The sequence below is a fragment of the Elephantulus edwardii genome, unplaced genomic scaffold (assembly GCF_000299155.1).
Source record: "Elephantulus edwardii isolate Elephantulus edwardi_28Jun2011 unplaced genomic scaffold, EleEdw1.0 scaffold00061, whole genome shotgun sequence".
Taxonomy (NCBI): Eukaryota; Metazoa; Chordata; class Mammalia; order Macroscelidea; family Macroscelididae; genus Elephantulus; species Elephantulus edwardii.
In genome coordinates this window covers 7,741,905-7,758,872 of record NW_006399811.1, presented here as the reverse complement: position 1 = coordinate 7,758,872, position 16,968 = coordinate 7,741,905, and the positions used below count along the sequence as shown (strand labels likewise).

Below are 16,968 nucleotides of genomic sequence, written 5' to 3'. Positions count from 1 at the left end.
GGGGGGAAGAAAGAGGGTGAGCAGAGAATGGGACTGGGGGGGGAAGTGTGTCTTCTATGAGCAAAGTATAAAGCAATCTTGAAATTCTTATTACTATAATACTAAACTTACCAAAAAAATACAAAAGGAACTAAGAATTCTTTACTTTCAACAGGAAGTCTAACCTTTAATTAACTTGAGAAGATTACTTACCGCCCATGTTTTAGTCAATCTGAAAATTGGGGCACTTTGTAAGCCTGAAAGCACTGCCATAAGTGCATGGAGGTTATTCAGCTCATACAGTTTCTAAAGATTTTTGAAAAGGAGAGAAGAGATAAAAAAGAAATAGCATGAATATATCATATCATATACATTATAAATATAATTTTATCCTAGGTAGTTTAATTCCAAGTGTTAAACTTTTTAAAACAGTTACATTTTATCAAAGGTTAGGGTAAGATAACATAAATATTTTTTAAATACAGTAAAACAGTACTGAGATTGACAATTTCACTACAGTAATTAAAATTATGTATCAAAAGATAACATGAAATCCACAATCAGGAGGGCTTATGTAAAAAAATGTAATAGAGACAAGAGAACCTAGAACAATAGAAAGAACTAAGAAAATTAACACAAGTCCAACACAATAGAAAACTGTTCAAAGGTCTTGCACAGTTCGGCCAGCAAAGAAAAGCTGAACAGACTTTTTTTTAAAAGCACATATATACTAATTAGCAGATTCTGTAAAGAGCAACTGAAATGAAAATGATACAGTTCACATTAAACAAGATCAATAATAAAAAATTCTGACTACATTAAGGAGTGGGAAAGATGCAGAACATCCTGGACACAGTGCTGGTGAGAATGTCTACTAGTGTAACTAGAAATTTGGAAATCAAAGAGTAACTCTGTAACTCAACATTTCTATTCCTAATATTAACTATAAAGTACCAAAAAGGTTTGTGTCCATTTTTAATAACTATGTTATATTATTCCTTTGAAAATGTATAATAAAGGGATTCCTCTTTTAAAAAAATGTATGAAATCACTTTTTAATCTGTATAATAATAAAATCAAGGAAAGTCTTGACTACGGGAGGCAGAGAAATCAGGATAGAAGGATTTAAGACAGAGTTATTAAAAACAAAGAAAATTATGCTTAGTGAACGTTGTGAAAAAAGAACGAAAAGGTTGACTCTGAACAGAATTAAATTATTATTTGATGAGAGGATACAATTAGGATTTATAGGCAACATTTGGGACTTTTGAGTATAAAAGTACTTTTTTAAAAAAAAAGATCTAACAAAGACATGAAAACTCAGGCTATACAGGGAAAAAATAAACAAAAAACCAGTAAGTTCCTATGAAACCCAGTATTCAGCTATCATATCACAAAAAAAAGCTGTCTGTAAATGTTTGGGCCCAGCTGCAAATCATCAATTTTTCAGAAAGGCTAGCTCTGCCACCTAGTGTCATAAAATTTGATAGAAAGTAACGGCTACTTTGTGCTCAAGGAAAATAGAAAAAGTTTTCATAAAAATTGAACATAGTTAGTCTACTTTTATTCTTTTCCTTCATTAACAAGTAAGGTAAATTATGTATTTATTATTTTGCTACAATTACCACATTTCTCATAAACTTCATACAGATTTGGAGTTGTTACAGGTTTTACTAAAATTGTATTATCTTCTGGTGGCATGTCCTGGAAGTTCTGCTTGTTCTTGAAGCCCATTTCTCTTGCAGTATCTATTATCTATGCCAAACAAGACTGCTCAGTTAATCTACCTGTGGACACTGATAATTACAGCAGTATAATCATTCTCCACATGGCTTGCAGAGCAATCGACTTTCAAATCAAGTCACTGACGAAAAACACTGTTTAATCCTAAATGGCTTTTTTCTATAAATTGCAGAACAAAGTCTAGTAAATGACAAGCATCACTATAATCTGATGTCTATTTACTTATCTAGATAAACAGCATACAATCCAGTAACAGAGAGAGGAGGACAGGGGACAGAAAAGAGGGAAGAAGACTGAGCTATGAGGAGAGAGAATGCTGACACCTGATTTAACAGATGTAACTAAAGTAATCGATAGGATTTCTCAGCATTATTAAACAGTGAACAAAATGTACAATCAAATATTCATTCAGAGACATTCTCTAAATGGTTGATTTCAAGGGAAAGAGTACATTTTCTTACCTTAGCAGTTTTAATATAGTGGCTCAAAACTTCTGCCCTAATTTTCAATGTCTGAGCATGAAGAATCTCTCTAACAACCCAAAAGCTTACCTGCAAATAAAAATTAAAAATGGTTAGCAAGATTCTTCACACACTATCAACAGATAACCAATCTTCAAATGCTACATATGAGATATATATAGACATATACACATATACATATGGGTAAGATATTATTATAGTTGTTGTGTACTGTCAAATGGGAACCAACCCACAGCTGACCCTCCAGCTGGTTTTCAGTTAATTGCATGGGAGGATACTGTTCATCCCTCTGACACGATTAGCTGGTGGCCTGGAACTGTGTGTTTTAGGACTGCAGCACAGCTTCTTGACACTAGGCCACCAGTGCTCCCAGTTACATAGTAACATACATAAAAACACTGCTATGGTTTTCAATTTGTAAAAGCTAATTTGAGGGGGAAGAAAATGCAATAAACCAGAGTGAGGTAACATCACCACCATCCACATTCAAATGTGGCTTTCATAGTTCCTGAATTTTCAAACATTTTGACAGTTAAATAAGCTCTATACTTCAACATAATAAAAACAAAAGTCCTCACAAATGAACCACTAAACATGATAAACAGAAAAAAACAAAAAGTTTTTTCATTTTACATGGATCCACAAACACCCATCATGGAAACAGCAGTCCATACGTCAAATAGTGCACTTCGCAAGACGCTGCACTGCAATCCCAGAGGTATGTGGTTCAAATCCACCAGATGCTCTGCTGGAGAAGGAGGGGCCAATCTCCTCCTTTACCAGTCAGATCTGATTTTATGGTACAAGTAAAAATACAATAAATTTTTTTTTTTAAAAAAAAAAAGAAGTGCACTCCACTGGGCAAATCCTCCTCTTGAAGTACAAAGAGCAAGGATTCCATTCTGAAGAGAAATGCATGCCTGGCCCAAGCCATGGTATTTGCATATGCATGTTGTACAATTAAGAAGGCTGGAGAAGAACTGATTGCTTGGATTGTGGTGTTAGCAAGAAGTACTGAATGTACTATGGACTGCCAAAAGGACAGACAAATCCGTGTAACTTGATCTCATATACTTGGGGTATGTTGTCAGTCCTGGTAAAAGACATAAAGGATGATGGAAAAGTAGAAGGTCAGAGAAAAAGAAGACCCTCAAAGAGATGGACCAACAGTGTCTGCCACAACGGGCTTCCACACAGCAGAGATCGTGAAGATGACATCAGAAGGTAAACTTTCATTCTGTTGCGCCCAGGGTTGCCAGGAGTCAAAGCTGACCATATGACACCTAACAAGACAAGACAGTGTGGGCCTTCTCTTTTCTTCTGGTTGGTCAAGCTCATGTTAGTTACACTGAACAGAATCCTCAGTGTAAAAATCCCATGTGGCTTCTTGATATGAATAATATGAAAGAGAAAAGCATAGCTAAGGATGACAGAAAAAGAATCGATGCCTTCAAGTTGTGGTGCTGGAGAAGAGTCTTAAACATATCATGGACTTCCAAGAAAAGAAACAGGTCTGTAACAGGTCTGTCTTGGAGAAGGTGAAACCAAGTTTCTTCTCAGAAGACAGGATATTGAAGCTCCATCTCACACACTTTGGGGCACGAGGCCAGGAAGGACCAGTCTTTGAAGAACAACATCATGCTTGGAAGGGTGGAGGGACAGTGCAGGAGAGAAAAACCCTGGATGGGATGTGCACAGTAACTGGGGCAAACGGGACTGGTGTGTGAGAACTGGTGAGACTAGCTCAGGACAGAGTTCAGAGCTGCTGTACTATACAGAGTTGCTATGCATCACAGGCAACTTTACGGCACCTAACAAAAATCAGCAACAACATATTAAATTGGTTGGTTTTTATTTAAGCTTCTTGTTTATAGTCAACAGGACCTCAGGGAGGGCCTTTGGATTTAAAACTTGGTTGTCATTGTATTTTGGATGAACACTCTTCAATTTGCTGTACTGAGGGAACCTGGGGTTGCTGTGATGCTGAACCTTGTGCCATTGGGGTGCTAAATGCCATAAGGTTACCCATGGTGGACAGTGCCTGGTCAATCTCCAGTTCACGACAGGTTTGGATGCTTTACTTCCTAAACGATATAATGAAAGCTGAAGCTATTTTATACCAACTAGACTGCAAAGTTGGATGACAGTGCTGATAAGGATATGAAGTAATAAAAATTTTGCTAGCGGGAATATAAACTGGTACAACCACAATGGGAGAGAAAAAGAAAATTCTGTCTCCTTGTAGTTAAACATGCATACACTCTATGACTCAAAATTTTCTACAAGGGCAGACATTTTAGAACAGTGTTATATGAAGGGATCACAAATCTATTTTATGACATCCGTTTAGTGAATCTAAGCAGTATCTATTTTTCAAATGAAATAGGGCACAGAATGCTTAAAGTACACATCATCTAATAGTTAAGCTATGTTTCACAAAATCCGCTTCAGCTGTGGCTCTGTATTTAGGTGCAATATAAAATATTTCTCCTCCTATGGGTCCAAATAAAGAGAATTTGAAAGCTGCTGCCTCAAGAATTACTGCACAAGTGCTATCAAGAGACTTCTGCAACATTCATGGCAACCTTCCCCATGATGGGAAAAAAATCGGAAACATAACTCATGTCCACTCACAGAAGAAGAGATAAATCCACTCTGAAACACTCGTGCAGTGAAATCCTAAAGAGCACAGAAAACTCAAAGATGCAGAGCTGCATCTAGCATCTCGGCGGCATTTAGAGAAACACATGTGAATGAAAATAGCTCATCAGAAGACCTAGGGTAAGAGGCTGTATTTAACGAAGATGAAAAAAAGCAGTATGATCTAACATACTGTTTAAGGAAACGAATCTCTCTGGAAAAGTGATAAAGAAATTAGTAGAGAATTTTTTTCTAAAAAAAGAAAAGGCAACTAAATTGAGAAATAAAGAAAACTTGCTACTTCTTAGTGAAGGCAGTAGGCTTGTAACTTCATGTTCTGTTCTAAGTCTTAGGTTAAGGGGTAAATTCAACAAACGAAATAGATACTTTTAAGTTAAAAGGGCTTTACTTCAGTGATTTCATAAAGTTCAAACAGACAGCATATATTCTTGAAAGGATGAATTGCTTATAAGACAGTAAATCTGATATAGCATTTATTCATAGATCCTTATTCAGGGTTCCAGAAGCAAGTTTAAGATTTGACATTTGCAGCCAAAAATATGTTAAAAATATGTTAAACGGATAGTCTCTCAAGGAACTATACAATAAAGACAAATTATTAAAATATAATAATAATAATACAGTCAAAACAGGCTCCCAAAGTACTTTCAAGGATATAAGGGCATTTTGTAGTATGTTAAGACAAATTTCTACTGCATTAAGAAGAAAAAAGAATAATAAAGACAAATTATTATAGTAGTAACAGTCAAAATGGCAGGTGATCATACAGTTATTAGAAATGCCCCCAAAGTACTTATAATGATACAGGAGCATTTTGTGGTATGTTAAGACACAAAGGAAAGAGAGGGACAGCATGATTTCTATTAGGTAATTTTTCTTTCAGTTTTTAATAAATTGTTTTTCATAGTTTTTCCCATTTTTCTACAATGTTGTGGGGTTTTTCCCCATTTCTAATGTATTGCCCTTATTTTGACCATCAGGAAATAAAACCACAGAATTTTAGAGACGGAAGAGTGCTCACTTCTGAAGATGGTAGAGCAGCTCGTGTCTTAGGAATGCTATAACTATAAAACATAAAAACACAGTTATTTAAAAGCACTAGAGAGGAAACAAAAGCAGTCAGAAACTGGTGATGCCTGCCTTTTTCAAATTTATTATTTGAGGACATTCTTTCATTGCAATAATAAATTCTGTCCATCTCAAATTTTGAAAACAAGTCCTGTCTATCTTTAACACAAAAAAACAGGCAATTTGGTAGAAGGCCTGTGTGTCCTATGTTCCTAGCTACAGACTGAAAAGAATTTAAAACCTTAACCTACTTCCATTTTGAGGGATATTGTGAACCAAATAATTAGGAAAAAATGTATTTTTACTATAAATCTCCTGAAATGTTAAATGAACTGTAACAAATGCAAATTTAAAATAAGGAAAACAAAACAAAAACACACACACATATATAAAACCATGGCTGAGATGCAAAAGAAAACAAACTCCTTTAAGGTCCAAAACAGAATATAAGAAAAGGACAGATACAAGTGCTGAAACAGTTGCTAACTTTGTCTCAGTGACACAAAGGTTTGAGTTTATTTCTCCTTCAAATGTATATAACACAAGGCCTCACACCATCTCACCAGTGTACCTAGAGAACTACTGGCAGAGGGAGACAACTGAGAAATTAATCTGTAGTGACTAAGGCTCCCATTGGTTATGGGTAAAAAGAATTCAGAAGCAAAAATCTGCCCTCAACTAGATAATTTAGAACTTTTCACTCAGAGCAACATTAATATTCCCCAAGCAATACTTGTAACATACAAAAAAGGTCTGTGGTAATCCTGGTTACCTCGTAAGAATAAACAAAAAGCCTGTCAGTAGTGATATGCTCTCTATCTATCTACACACCAGCAAATTCCCATATAGTTCCCAATCCTAAATTACAATGCACACCAGAAAACAAACATTTCTAAGGAGTAGCAGAAATGAAGGAATTAGTACCCTCTCAAGGCCTTTAGATAATCACAGTGAAATCATAAAATAAAGGAAAATGTAAAAATTAGAGAAGTACAAAATAGATTAAAAAGATACCTCTGTAAAAACACAGTAATTTGAAATAGGTAAGACATCTTTGGAAGAGAATGAGTGAGTCAATATTTCAAACCAAATCCACTGCTAAGTGAGTCAATTTGAATTCACAGAGGCCCTAAAGGGCAGAGGAGAGCTAACCCGTAAGGTCTGTACGGTTGTAATCCTTACAGAGGTAGACTTTCCCATTTTTCTCCCATACAGCAGCTAGAGGGTCTTAACTGTCAATCTGGTTATATGCAGAGCACTTAAATATCTGAAAAAAATCACTAACTGGTTATCTGCAGAGCACTTAAGTATCTGAAAAAATCACTAAGAATAGAACAGAAAAAGATAGACAGGAGACATGAAAAGTTAAGAGACAAGTAGGAAAGACAGTTTCTAAATGGAAGTCTAGAAGGTAAAATAGAGGCCAGGCAAAACAAAACCTTTAAACTCAATGCTGTTGAGTGGACTCTGCTGGCAGTAACTCCCAACCATGTCTCCAAGTTGAATGGGCTCTGCTGACAGTAACTCCCAACCATGTCTCCAAGCTGTAAACTTTTACAAGAGGAGACCCCTCATTGAACTGCTGGTGGATTCCAACTGCCCATCTTTTGATTATCAGCTCTATTCATGCCCTAGGCACTATGCCCTCTACAGATAAGGCAGAGAGGCAACATTTGACAAAATCCTGGCTGAAGATGTTCCAGAATTAATACAAAAAGTAAAAAACTATTCCTTAATGAAAAACTGTGTTTTGAATCCAGAATTCAAAATATCAAAATTTTATAAACAACTTACATGGTTAAATCTTCTTGTGAAGGCAACTGCATTTGGTGCAGAACTGTGCTTCTCTTTTTTATTCCATCCACAACTGGAAAGTTCCTGAAATATGAAATAGAAAGAAAAATGAAATATAAATTCAAGAAAGAGCCCAGTTTTCTTGCTAAATTAAGGGTGCCCAAGTATTAAGGATGGAACATTATCTAGTACCATTCAGCATAATCACAAAAGCGTATTTTAGCAGAATGTAAGAAAAGCAAAATTATCTTCTGCAATAGAATCAGTAAATCATACCTAAAATTAGAAAATCGTAATAAGCATGTGTGTGTGTGTGTGTGTGTGTGTGTGTGTGTGTGTGCACCGTCAAATTGGATCTGACTGGTACAGGAGGAGATTGTCCCTCCTTTTCTAGCAGAGCATCTGGTGAATCGAACCGCACAACTCTGGGATTGCAGTTAAGCTTTGCCACTAGGCCATCAGAGCTACCTAAGAGATTTCTATTATGGTATTAAATCTCAAAATAATGAATGCGTATGTTCTAGGATAAAAATCGCATTTATATTCCTACCTACTTCATAGATTGAGAAAATCTTCCATCTTTAAGAATCTGAAACCCAGTTCTAACACACTTAGCTGAGTACCAAAGACAGTGAAGGTGCTCTATTTCCTCACTAGTAGACTACTATTCACCATATCCAAGTTGTAAACACAACAGACACAGTCCAGAGACACATACACGGCATAAAAAATGGCTCACAGTAAGAGGATCAAAGATGTTAATATTCTCTTATTTGTGTTTAAAAAACAAATGTTCTCCTTGTTCTCTCCAAAGTATAAGACAAAGCCTTATGATAAAGTCACAGATTAAAGATTTTCGCAGTTAAACAGTTTCTACTTTCGACCTTACGTAGTGGGCTATCTGCTTGGGTTCCAAGCAAAAGGTCAGCAGCTCAAATGTCCATTTACATCAAGATTTACAGGTTTGGAAACCTCACGGAGAATTGCTGTTAGTGGGAATCAACTCAGTGGTGGGTCTGGGTTACTGTACAATTAAAAACCTTCTAAACCCTGGGAAAATCATTCAAGCCTTTTAAGTTGATTACTCCCTGTAACAGGATGATAACGCTAAATCAACCAAGATTCAAACAGTCCCATCTAGGACTCAACACATTCTGGAGAGGGGGGCTGTCACTGTGAGTCAAGAATCAAATCAACCATATGTTTATAACCTGATGTAAAACTATAAATGTCACACTAACTATTACAGTGTGACTAAAATATGTCACATAAAAAATGTAAACATTTTAAAATGAATATACTATATACTTTGACAATTCTAAAATGTCATGTAAGATGCTATAACTGATCATTTTCTGTATTTAAAAGGAAAGTTTCTGAAATTACTCACATCTGGTTGGATAGCTTTAAATACTGGAACATCCATTAGTGTGATCTGACCCTGAAATACAAAGTGAAAAATCATAGTATCATCTTTGGAATTCCATAGTGTAACACAGCTTCCAAATTTTTAAAATGATGGCTCTTTACCAAAATGTTACTCAAAGTGAAAATCTTCACTAGAATAGAAAAATATTTAGCAGAAGATAAAACTATATTTAACAGAACAAGGGAGAAATTCTTTCAAATGATCACGTCTATTCATATATTCTTAGAACACTAAGGAAGTAGAGCTAGAACATAATACAAAATTTTTTATTTTAGCCCATTACAAAATAAAAATCAAAACGAAAAATCTGATCTACTGTTGTTGTTATAACTATTAAAACCTCTTCATATTTATAACATAAAAGCTGGTATTAATAGGATTTGAGTTACAGTAGCAGGAACTAAGGACTTTTCCATAGCTACGTACCGATCTCCTTTATGGTAAAATACCTAAAATAGTATTTCAAATAATTTCTTTGCAAGATGGAAGACTGATTCAATCAGAAAATCGATATATTCCACCAACAAATTAGAGGAGAAACTAGATATTAATACATTTTTTAGGTACCTTTTATGATAAGGTACTAATGCCTTCCTAGTTCAACTTTTTTCATTTTATCAAGTAAATAAGTATATATCTTAGAAAAGTCGGGAATGTGAAATTTCCTTGGGAAGGTAGCAGAGAAGGATGAAAATTACCAAAGATATGGTAAATGCTGACCTATTACTTTTCCAGCTTTAAGTACCACTTATGAAGTTGTCCTAAAAAGATCTACAGTGTTTTCCCCTCCCATCTCAAGCCTTTTTGTCCTGTTTTCCTATCAATTTCCACAATTAGCTTTTTTGTAAAAAAAAGCTCCTCCATACATTTTACAGGCTCCTCCATAATGCCCATAAATTCTAAGTTAACAGCACCAATATTAATAATAGGCAAAAAACTGGTGAAGCTTACCGCATATTCTTCTGGTGTAACCTTAAGAATGTCAAATACCACAGCATCAAAACTTTTCTTCAATTCAGAACCTCTGTCACTTAGAGACTCAGAACTGCTACTTTTCTGTCGAATTGAAAGAACACAGCCATTTTAATACCATCTCAGAGTTAATATGTCAGAAACTAGAGTGTCACTAAAAACTGAGGTAATTACAGATTGGGTTACAATTTTTAAACACCAGAGAAGACATGCTGATGAAATAGAGGAATGCTAGATAGAGAAAAGGTCAGTCAAAATCCAACAGCAGGTCCAAGGGAGAAAAAATCTGGGTAATTTTTTTCCATGCTGAAAACCTGCTGGAGGGTCAAGCTATACGTGGTTTCCCACCGGTCAGCAATAAATGGTAAGGAATTGTACTGCCAACACAAAGCTACCTAGTTTTAATCCACCAACTGCACCTCAGGAGAAAGATGGGCAATTTCCACCTGTGCAATTTACTGCCTCTGAAAATCTATGGCGGGGGTGGGGGGGTTGGAGAGTGAAGGGGTGTGGGGGTGCCATCTATGGGTTGGTTTTGCCTGGAGGATAAACAACAACGAATTATAAATCTACATGTCTTCAGCACTTGATACTGTTTCTTGTTACATGTAGAATTTTTAAAAGGTGGTTTGGGTTCTAAAAAATCTTACTTATGTTAAATTTTCCATTTCATCTATATATAATATAGAAGAGAAATACTTTCTCTATAGACTGGCTGAATTGAAAGAATCATTTAGATCAACATCTAATAAATAGTGGTGGGATGTGAGGCCACAGGTTAGTCATCAAAAAGTAATCAAATTTACACTGCTAAAATATTCATCATTAGTTGTACCACAACCATTACGGCTTATTATGGGACACTTTCTTTTTTCCCCCTCTCCTTTTCAGTGGCAACAAAACACCAAGTACACACTGTAAACATAATCAAGAAAAAGATTAAGGTTTTTTAATATCTTTAATTCTACCTCAATTTTGCTCCACCCAATTTCTTAGGTCTTGCTATTATTTAGAATATTCGTAGTCTGTGGTTTCAATTCTTGTCATTATGCAAATAGAGGACCCCTCACTTCAGTCCTGGCTACCCTCATAATATTATTAAGCACTTCTGATGGATCAAAGTCACTAACTCATGGCTGTCGAGTCAGTTCTCAATGATAATGACTGTCAGGTTTGTGAGGGAAATGTTTACAGCTGGGAGACTGCCTAAAGAGCAGCAGGTGGATTCGAACTGCTGACCTTTTGGTTAGCTGCTGATACATTATCCACTACACCACCAGAGCTCTGAGATGAACCAGAGTCTACCAACAAGTAAACAAAATGAAACTGCTTACTACTGTTTGTTTCATGTTCTATAAAGTATACCTGTTTTCTTTGACCTCTATTAAAAGAGTCATTGGTATGGTAAATGTTTATTAGTTCTGTCCACTGTAATAAGAGGAAAATAATGCAGAAATAAGAGCCAGTTGCTAAAATTACCAAGGAAATCAGGAAAATATCCTTGATCTACAGATGTTAGGAGGAAGAATGTGTCACCAGGATCAGAGGGAAACTAAATTATGCAGATGACATAATAATGCCTGATGAAACGAGGAGGACCTGACGTATCTGCTGCAGAGGGTCAAGGACTCTTCAATATGGATTGAAGCTCAAAATTAAGAAAACAAAGATTCTCATCACTGGGCCAATTGGCAGCATCATGATAGATGGAGAAGACGATGACATTTTTAAGATTAGCTTGCTTTGTTCTACAATCAACACTCTTGACACCAAAATTTCAGGAAATCAGAAGATGAACTAACTGCATTAAGAAAATCTGCTGTCAGGGACCTCTCCAGAGTACTAAAGAGTAACCATGTCAGTCTAGAGACTAAGATACACTCCATCCAAGCCAATGTCTTCACAATTACTTGTTATGCACCAGACAGTGGACAATGACCAAAGATGACAGAATTATTGATGCCTTTGAACTGTGGTGCTGGAGGAAAAGCACTGAGGATACATACCATGGACTGCCAAGAGAACTAACAAGTCTGTTATGTAGAGGGTGAAAACAAGCTGCGCCTTGGAGGCAAGAATTTTGAGATTCCATCACACCTACTTTGGGCATGATTCCAGGTATGTCAGAAACAGTTAGATTGGTCCAGGATAGAGCAAGGTTCAGAGCTACTGTGTATAGAGCCATTATGAGTGGTAGTCCACTCAAAGGCACATAATAACAAAAACAAACAAGAGATTAAAAAAAAAAAAAGAGTGAGGTTCTAAACAACTATATTATCTAACCCCAGTCATAACAGCTGAACAGGAGTGTAAAATGGTGCAACCACTATGGAAGATAGTATGGTGCTTTCTCAAAAAGTACTACTTCCTCAAAGTTAAGAAAACAACCCCACAGTTATCACAGGTACCCTCCATCAGGTTTCCAAGGCTGTAATCTCCACAGAAGGAGAGAGTGTCCATCCATCCTTCCTTCCCTGGAGCCAATGATGTATTGAACTGCCCAGGTGTCAGCCTGCTACCATCCACAGGATCACACCAGGGCTTTCTGGAGGTCAGATGTATTCTAAAAAGCCATTCCAGTGTCTCTCCAAAACTAAACACAATGTAAGGGTTTTAAGTAATAATGACTTTTCCAAATATCTTCTCAAGTAATAGGAACACAGTAGTGTAATGGCTTTTAAATGGAGCCCTTTATCTAAAATTTACCCACTATCCACCTGCAAAGCAGGCTATATTCAAATCAATCTTGAAAATGTTCAATTCTAAACTTCTCATGTAGCAGACTAATCAATACAAGAATGATATATAATGACTCACTATTTTTTATTTGCCAAGGATAAAATAAAGGTTTCTAAGATGCACATAAATATACAAATAACAAAACTGAATGGTTATTTTGTCTCTTATTTTTTTAAAAAAACCCTAAAATACTAATTTGGTGTTGTGGTTATTTACTACAGAGCCAGACTTGAAGCCCTGATTGACCCTTTTTTGGGTTTTCAGAGGCTCTCAATCACGCTGGAGGAGACTGCCCATCTTCTCCTGCAGAACAGCTAGTGGATTTGAACCACATACCTTTACCTTGGTAGTGCAATTATTTACCATTAAGCCACCTATATACAACTACCAATGCACTCATAGGCGGCCCTTTATTTCACTTTGATATAAATCATAATCCTTGAAAAAGTAGAAAGCCTGTGAAAAGCAGTTCATAATGTTTTCTAACTCTTACCTCAGAAGCAGTGGCTGCAATATTCACACTGCTTGCCTGTCCGTTCATCAGGTCCATGTTCCCACACATCAGTCCTCAATCCTATGTTAACAGCAACAGGGGCCCAAATCACTTCACGTCCAAGGCCTCATGTACATTATTCCTGTGACAAGTATAGAGAAAAAGAAAAATGGATGTCTTATTAGAAATTTAACACAGTAAGGTCCTGCCAAAGTATAAAACATGTTTCTGAGTTGCAAGCTCTATTTTTCATTTTAGTTATACCACTAAATGATGACTGAAGACAATCCTGTGTATTTTTTCAAATGCTTAGCAACATCAAATGGTGGCACTTATTTTCCTTAGTGTAGTGGTGGCTGTGTACTGCTGAGTCAGAACCGACCCACAGGCGACCCCTCCAGCAAATTTTCAGAGGCAGTTAAGCTCATGGGAGGAGACTATCCATCTTCCCCCTACCTTCTCCTTCCACCCCCCACCCCCGCCATTTACCAAGGCATCATAGAGCCTGAATAATAAAATGCAAAGGAACTCATCACAAAACCATAAGCAACTGCAATAAACATGTGCTTAGGATTTTGAATAAGAGCTTTTTAAATTCACTTTTTTCCCTTTTATCACAGTTTAAGTAAAAATTAATAAATTATGAATTAAAAGTAATTAACTATAAAGTATGATCATCCAGTTAGATTCTGCCTTCCCCTCCACCCAACTAATACGTGTCTATTATCTATTTATGGTTTTGAAATGTCTTAAGTGAATAAATCTATCATCTCACTGATCTTCACAACTATCAATACCACCACCAGGGAAGACATATTATACGAACACACACAAACAGAGCTTTAAAGGACAGAGCCTGGTTAAGTGGCAAACAAGAATGAGATTCAAGCCACGAAAAATTTTATTCTAGCATTCTTTCAACAATACAGTGCTTCTTTCTACTTTACCAAAATGTCAGAACATGGACCTAAGATTCTAACCTCTTTCTATAAATAACCTGCATTATAGCACTGTTTAATTAACTTTACCTATGATGGGATTTTATTTTCCTTTGTAAAAATAGAGGCGACTTTCCGGTCCCTTTTTAGATTTACATTTCTATGATGTTTTTTCTAGGGGAAATAATAAGAATCTAGAAATTCAAGCACAATGCCAAGTCAGTTCCTAATTATAAGCTCTAAGGACAAATCAGAACTGTCCCATGGGGTTTTCAAGGCTTGATCTTCACAGAAGCAGGCTGTCACATCTTTCTCTTCCACAACTGCTGAGAAATAAAAACTGGTAACTTTGCCATCAGCAGCAGCCAAGCACTTTAGCTACTCCATCATCAGGGCTCGACTATAACTTAGATGTTTAAAATAAATGATGTTGTTGTTGTGTGCCATCAAGACAGAACCTACTCACAGCTTACTCTAGTGGGTTTCAGATGCTGTAAATCACACAAGCAGAGACAGTCCATTTTCTCTCAAGGAGCAGCTGATGGACTCAAACTGCCTTGCCTTGCCTTGCCTGTCTCTGGTTTTGCATCGCAACTTCTTAGCACTAGACCACCAGCTGCCCCTGAAATAAACTATCCTAAATGAAAACTCACTGCAATCAGATCAATTCCAACTCACAGCAACCCTCCATCAGACATCAGGTTTCTGAAGCTGATATTTATAGGAGAAGTCTGTCCATCTTTCTCTTACAAGAGCAGCTGGTTGATTCAAAATGCAGCCCTTTTGGTTAGCAGTTCTGACAGGTCAGACAACATCATCACTTCTTGTTGTGTACCATCGAGTCAGCACTGATGCATTGCTGACCCTCTAGTGGGTTTTCAGAGGCAGTAAAATGCACAGAAAGAGACTGTCCATCTTTCTCGTGGAGCAGCCAGTGGATGTGAACCATGGACCTTGGGGGTTGCCAGCACATCTCCTTACCATTAGGCCACCAGAGTGCCCTACATTAATAGAATTCCTTAAGTAGTTAAACTAGAAACCCTGTAAAAACTGAATTTGAATCATTAATTAAAAGACAAATTGCATAGGGAAATTCGGTCAGAGACCACTCCAAAGTACTGAAGAGTTGACTGAGAGTTGACTTGAGAGCACCTAATAACAGCATAAAATCAGTCTGATAATCCAAATTCTTCTTGAAGGCAACAATTGGTTTACAATCAAATATTCCAAATTTTATCTAACTAAACAGTCTGTGAATATTCATTTTGACATGCATTCATATATCATGAGTGCCCTCTAGTGCTGAAAAGAATATTTTCTTCTCCCCCCCCCCCCAGTCAGATCCAATTTGACGGTACACAAATAAAAAAAATAAAAATGCTTAAAAAAAAAAGGAAACCTGGTGGCATTGTGTATTACATATCAGGTTGCTAAGCAAAACGCTGGCAGTTCAGATCCACATCACACTCTTTGGCAAAAAGATGGGCAGGTGACCTGCTGTAAAGATTTTCAGCCACACACACCTGATGCAGGGTTGAGTGAGAACTGACTCATTAGCAGCGGGTGCAATACTATAGAAACACTGCCAAGTCACAAAACAGACACGCATTTACTCTCTTAGTATGTGCCGCAGGACCCGTATTTGTTATACAAATTATACAAATGTATGCGTTTTAAAAAAACCCCAAACAAATATATGATATTTTCTTTTCCTAGTGGTATCACTCATAACTATTAATACCACACAGCCCTTTTCTTCATTTATTTCCATTTATTCTCTCAATTTCTCCAAATAGTTACTCTGTCTTTGGGGTTCACACTTAAAATGGGATTGTCTCAGCAAATTAGCAGTACTATGGAAGAACACCAAGCAGACAGCTGAAAAATATCAAGAAGGCAGCTAAGTTAGAAAAAGTCAAAAGAGCTAAAGTCATTCAAAAGACTGAACGGAGGGGAAGGGCGTGAGTATCGATGCTAAGTGCTGTCCAGTCTCATAACTCACAGCAAGCCCACGTACCACAGTTAAACATGCCTGGGTCCACACCATTCTCACAGCTGCTGTTCTGTTTGGCCCTTTGTGGCAGCCACTGTATTAATCCATTCAGGGGCTTACTCTTTCACTGCAGATCTATCACTTTATCAAACAAGTCCTTCTCCAAGAACTACTGCCTCCTGATCTCAAAGACGTATGAGAAAAATGTCTCACTGTCCTTGCCCTAGCCTCACCCTGGATGCATGTCTTCAAAAACAAATCTGTCTGTTCTCTTTGCTGTCCGTCATAAATTCAATACTCTAGTCAACACAACTCAAAGGCATCAATTTCTCTCCGGGTTTGTTTGTTTGTTTGTTTGTTTTTTAATTCATTGTTCAACTTCAAGACACATATAAGGCAACGGAAATTATGAGGTGTACCTCAGTCCTCAAAGTAACATCCTTGCTCCTCTGCACTGTAAATAGGTCTTGTGTCACAGATGTGCCTAATCTGGTTATATTCCATTTCTGGAATTTTGCTTCCATGAGTGTTTACTGTTGTTGTTGTTATGTGCCGTCGAGTCATTTGCGACTCATAGCAACCCTATGTACAACAGCCCTAAACCCTGCTCTATCCTGCGCCAACTGCAATGCCTCTGACACACCCAACCCGATTACCCCAGTCACTGAATCAATCCA

At 36.9% G+C, this 16,968-nt stretch overlaps 1 protein-coding gene across 2 annotated transcripts in view; it reads right to left on the bottom strand.

Annotated features, from left to right (window-relative positions):
* RALGPS2 (Ral GEF with PH domain and SH3 binding motif 2) overlaps positions 1–13,417 on the bottom strand; it is a 79,969-nt gene extending 66,552 nt beyond the window's left edge. For both annotated transcript variants that reach the window (XM_006887719.1, XM_006887720.1), the window contains exons 1-6: positions 13,361–13,417; positions 10,108–10,212; positions 9,118–9,168; positions 7,728–7,811; positions 2,184–2,273; positions 193–285 (exon numbers count right to left, since the gene is read on the bottom strand). In XM_006887719.1, the coding sequence (XP_006887781.1) occupies positions 193–285; positions 2,184–2,273; positions 7,728–7,811; positions 9,118–9,168; positions 10,108–10,212; positions 13,361–13,417 (480 nt within the window). The remainder of the gene's footprint in view (positions 1–192; positions 286–2,183; positions 2,274–7,727; positions 7,812–9,117; positions 9,169–10,107; positions 10,213–13,360) is intronic.
* Positions 13,418–16,968: the final 3,551 nt, after the last annotated feature.